At 32.3% G+C, this 5,644-nt stretch overlaps 1 protein-coding gene across 1 annotated transcript in view; it reads left to right on the top strand.

Annotated features, from left to right (window-relative positions):
* Window positions 3,426-5,644, top strand: part of LOC107612741 (F-box/LRR-repeat protein At5g63520) — a 5,751-nt gene continuing 3,532 nt past the window's right edge. The window contains exons 1-6 of the mRNA XM_016314461.2: window positions 3,426-3,772; window positions 4,229-4,336; window positions 4,423-4,515; window positions 4,590-4,724; window positions 5,268-5,369; window positions 5,483-5,522. Coding sequence (XP_016169947.1) covers window positions 3,512-3,772; window positions 4,229-4,336; window positions 4,423-4,515; window positions 4,590-4,724; window positions 5,268-5,369; window positions 5,483-5,522 — 739 coding nt within the window. The 5' untranslated portion in view covers window positions 3,426-3,511. The remainder of the gene's footprint in view (window positions 3,773-4,228; window positions 4,337-4,422; window positions 4,516-4,589; window positions 4,725-5,267; window positions 5,370-5,482; window positions 5,523-5,644) is intronic.

Below are 5,644 nucleotides of genomic sequence, written 5' to 3' on the forward strand. Positions count from 1 at the left end.
AGACTAAGAGACAGGGATTGAAATAAATCTCAGTATTCTGTTTGGTGCAAAATGGAAGACAGGAATTGAAACAAGAATGAAACTCTAATTTAATTTGCATAAAGGGTAAAATTGGAATTAATTAATTGAAATGAAAGTATTTTAGTTATAAAATGTTATTAAAGTTTCAGTCTCCATCTCTAAAAATCTCAGTCCCCTGTGTCCCTACTTTTTGGAGGTACTGAAATACTGAAATTTTAGAGACAGAGACAAAAATTTTAATATCAGTCTCTGAACTAACAAACATGATACTGAGTCTCAGTCTCTCAGTCTCTGTCTCAGTATCTCAAAACAAACGCTACCTTAGACGTCTAAAATTGGAGATTGTTTAATCCACTGACCCAAAAAAAAATTGTGGTGGTGATTGGGTTTTCAGTCTAAATTCCATTTATATAAAATAAAAGGGAAGTGACAAAAGTGTATTTGACTAAGAGTTTAATCTTTTAATCAAGTTGAGTTGAGTTGGTTTAGTAGTTAATTTACTAGTCTATTTAAACAAGCTAAGTATAAAAAATTTGAATTTCACCTACATGCAGCAACCCGTTGGTAAACTCTTAAATAGAGCTCAGATCCGCAACAGATTAGTCCTTAGCTTGTAGATAAAGAAATACCAGTAAAAAATAAAAAATAAGAGTTTTTTTTTAAAAACTAAAGTTATGCAAAATTATCTAAGTTAGAAATTAATTTAAGAGAAAATGACAAATAAATCATTGACCTTTTAATCCGCAGGCATTTATATATTTGAGAATTTAAAAATACATATCTGCATATGTACATCGGTCAGGCCAATACTATGAAAGATTTAAAAAAGTTCGAAATTTAAATATATTTTCAAATCGTTAGGAATTTAAATGTTTATAGGTTAAAAAATTAATGATGTATTTATTTATTTATTTTTAATTTAAAAGTTTGATGATAGTCATAAATTACTTACTGTGTTTCACAGAGTAGAATTTAAATCTTTGTATTTGTTTTTTTGACGAATGAGTCAAACATGTGATAAACCAAAGGATACATATTATTGTTAATAACAAGATATGATGATATCCAAGTAAAATAAGTAAATATCCAAAAACTAATATAATCATGTCAATGGCGTTCATAGTTAAAGTGATCCCTCTGCATACACAAAAATTAATTGGACAACACATTATAAAAACTGGTTGGATGAAAATTATATTCATATGACAATATATAAGTATTAAACTATCAATGTCCTTAATCATCCTTATAATAACAAAAAAGAATTAGTCAACGAGTTATAACTCAAATGACATAATCTTTCCATACTCAACGGATTCAAGTCTTCCTATATCTTCAATAAAAAAAATGAATTAAAGATGTATACTTGATGAAAATTCATGTTGGGACTAAACCCACTTCACCAACACCAATTCCAACATAAATTACAAACATATAAATCACAAGAAAAGAAAAAGCAATAAACCAACAAAAAATACTAGCAAACATCCTCTTCCTTTTTCTCCTATTCTCAACCCTAGCAAGTCTCATCTCCAAAACCCTAGCCGCAATATCCACCATCGCTCTAACTGCCTCTTCATTGTCCACGTCAGCATTGTAAGCCGACGACGAAGACACCGACGACGACGACTGATCACAACTGCAATAACAACCTCCATTTATGGCGTAACGATTATTAGGGCAACATTTTTTATACTCGTTATTATCATAATCACAAAAATTTGACCTAATTTCGTCGATACAAAAAGGACTCGAATCCACATCTTCAAAAATTTCAACATCATCTTCTTCTAAATTGAACAAAGGCATGTTACACTTCAATTTGCCACTTTCAATAGCCTCCACGCGCTCATGGATCGCCTCACGCGCTTCAATGTCATTGTCCCTCGACACGATGATCGGGTCGAAGTTGCAATAATCTTTCTCGGCTTCACGTTGAAGCTCACACGTGTTTTTTCTTGAAAAATTAGAAACATACCCATATCCTTGTTCTTCCGTTAAATCAGAAGAATAGTGATTGTAACTGCTCAATGATTTTTTCAATGAGTTAGAATTTTGCTTCATGGCGTGCCAATCTTGTTCCAGCTTCTTGTAAATCTGCTCAAGATTTTGTGTTTCCCTTCTTTTTTGTTGGAACCCTTTCATGGTGTTTTCTATTTATTTTTTCTATGAATGTATACTATACATATATATAGTTGATCCTCTATAGGGTTTGAATTTGAAAGGATTCGAATTCGATTAAATTAAAGGAACTCAAAAATATTTGAGATCTATCTAATTTGATTTTGGATTTGATGAGATTATTACGGGATAGCAACTAACCACGTTCTAATAACTTAAAATTTATTTTAAATGTTAAGAATAAAATTAAATCAAATCAAATATTAGAAAATATTGTTAAAATTTTTTCAAAGATTTCAAAGATTAAAAACATATTTTATCTTTTTTGAATTGCAAAGTTCTTTTTTTTTTTATATACTTCTTAAATCATTAAAAGAAATTGTGGAACTTTTCAACCTAACACGATTTATGTGTTTTAGTTGGTAAATTGTTTCATAAATCGCTAGGAATCTTTGTGTTTAATTTATTGACCAATTTATAAATTCACATGCATATCTATATCGATTTATGCTTTAATAGGTGATGTTAATTTATTCATATGAATCATTATAAATGTTTTAAGTTTTAGGAATAAATTGTAAAACCCAATCACCCAAAAGAACGTACTAATTGACCATAAACGATAAGAAATCTTTGACTGATAGTAATGGATTCTTTAGAATGTAGAAAAATTTTTTTTGAGTGTTATTTTGTGATTTTTTTTTGGTTGGTCATATCCCTTGTTCTAATAGGTTAATGACTAATCTGTTAGGGATTTAAATTTTAATTAAGGGTATGTTACTGATTAATAGGTTACTGCATGCCTATATGTATAAAACAGAATTTAAACTTCTGACATTTATTTAAACTAACAAGTAAATTGACCACTTGACTAAATTGGTTTACTGAAATTTAAAACAAAAAAACAGTTATTTGAAACTCTTTTTGTTGGGCTGAATTGTTCGGAGTTGGGACGAATTTTTTTAATTTCACTAAATAAAAACCTATCTTGTCATTTACATTATTGGGCATCATTCAAAAATCAAAGCCCAAAATCTCCCCCTCTCGTCATTTTCTTCTTCCACGTGCTTGCTGTCTGATACGAGAAGAGCTTAGCCCATGTCCCAAAAAAAGAAACAATTCAAAAGTCCTAAAATATTTTACATTTTTTTTTTACCAAAGATAGGAGACTCGAACCCACAACCTCTTAATTAAGTATAAGAAGACTATGCCATTTGAGCTATTACTCATTGGCTAAAATATTTTTGGAAAAAAAAAATTTAAGAAAAAATCAGATCAGAAAAGAAAAATAAAAAAATAAAAAATAAAGTCTGAAAAATTAGATCATGTTGTTCGTTCCTTCTTCCTTGACCCAAAATTGAACCACCGCATGGAGGACTCACCGTCACCGTCGACATCGACATCGAGACAGAGCAAGAAGGCGGAACTTTCGAATGACGCTAACGTCACCGGGAACGGTGGAAGTTTCGGTTCGGTGAACGAGGACCTTCTCCAGAACATTCTGGCGAGGCTCCCGGCTCGTTGGTTCGCTTCCGCTGCTTGCGTCAGCAAATCATGGAGCTCTGTCTGCAATCGAATCCTTACTCGTCCAAAGCTCTCTTCTGCTCTTTCTCTCAATCCTTCACTTTCCGTGAGTTTCACCTATTTCCCCCGAATCAAAACATTTCTTAAAAGCTAGGGTTAATTGAAAATGGAAATGGAGCTTCATGATTCTGTCAGCTTGTTTTTGGAGTAAAATTTTCGAATTTGTGCTGAAAACGATACATGTTATGTTCTGACGAACTTAGGAAGATTGCATTTTGCCCTCAAATTGGTGATATATATGGAAATGAATTTAGTGCTTGAATTTATGATAAGGACTAATTTTATGCCTAGCATTTTTTTTGAGTCACCAATTTGAGCATTTACCCTTATTATTTATCTTTTTGATAACTCAAATTTATCATCAAATGTGAAAAAATTTGGTCTGTGTTTCGACAGAAACGATGTTTGTGTGCATGTGTTGAGATTCTTAAATGAATGGTATGGAATAGTGTGAGTTGAATATTTTTGAAGTTGATTACCAATGTGTGCTTCATACTAACAGGAAGCTGTAGATGATGTTCTTCAGAAGGTTCTGTGTGAGCCGATTCGGCCTCATTTTGCCATTGTCAATGTTGGAAGTGGATTTGACTTGGAGAAGATAATGCATCTTGTATGGGATTAAAAAATCTCTTCTGGTTTTTGTGGTGGAAGCATTGTTTGTTTTGCACCGCTGACTTTGGTCTGTCTCTTATGCAGATAAGAAAGACCCTGGGATGCAACATTCCGATTATTGTTACCGTGTCAAATGGTATTATAGGAAGGGATGCACTCACTAGTGAATTTAAAGAGGTTGGATCTTGATGCTTGTTTCCATTTATGTTATGGATTTGGTAAACTCAATTGAACATGGATACTTTGTGTAGGTCAAATGGGGAGCCCTTTTTAGTGGTTTTGAGGGTGAATCTTACGCAAGAAATGTAAATGAAGGCATATTATTGACAGTTGGCTACCTTCCAGGATTAAAGGTTGAAGCTATACCATTACGGCATCCAACCCGGGTAACGAAGTCTCTTGTTAAGAATTTGAAGTTTGCATCCTCAGACATGTGTCCTTGACTCATCCCCGATATTAATGAATATGTAATAGTATAGCATATATGCAAGAGGTTCCTTAAGTTGCGATGGCTTTTTAGCTCCTTTAGGCTAGTGGCCCCTCTGCTCCCCCAAGAAAGGCATTAAAATTGTGACAATTTTGCATTAATTTATTGTAAATTAAGTTCTTAATCAAAATAGTAGGGTCCTTCATTAGACAAGTAGTTCTTTACTTAATGTGCTACTATTTTACCATTTAGCATCACAATTAACAAATTATGAGTTGCTATTATTTTAGAAATATTTTTGATATAGTTATAGAGATAAGTTCCTAAGAAAGATGCGCTAACCCCTTCTGGTGCCTCACTGCAGCTCCGTAGATGCGACATTCTGTACTGCTTTTGATTACCCTGATACCATCTAGATTAAACAATTAAATTAAATTAAGACTGGTATGTGTTATGCTTTTATGATTAACGAAGTTTTTAAATAAAAACATTTTTGATGCAGATATATTCATCAGTGTGTGTTGACGATTTTATAAAGGATATCAAGGAATATTCAGCCTCTGTCTCCAACTGCCCATTTCCAGTTGGGATTATATTATTTGGAGTTAGTAGTTATCCACATACTTGCTAACATTTTATTTAATGTTAATAGATATTTTTATTTTCTCATTGTTTATGTCATTCTTGACTCCGAATCACACTGATGTGGATTCACAGAAAGCAAATGGTGACATGAATCCAGTTATGGAGAAGCTAGGTGAGTAGTACGTGTATGCATATATTTTGTTTTACCTACAGTGTTTCTTAATGATTTTTTTTTTTTTTGGTGATACCTAGTTACTCTTTGTTTAACTTTTTTAGGAACAGTTATAACATAAT

The sequence above is a fragment of the Arachis ipaensis genome, chromosome B08 (assembly GCF_000816755.2).
Source record: "Arachis ipaensis cultivar K30076 chromosome B08, Araip1.1, whole genome shotgun sequence".
Lineage (NCBI taxonomy): Eukaryota > Viridiplantae > Streptophyta > Magnoliopsida > Fabales > Fabaceae > Arachis > Arachis ipaensis.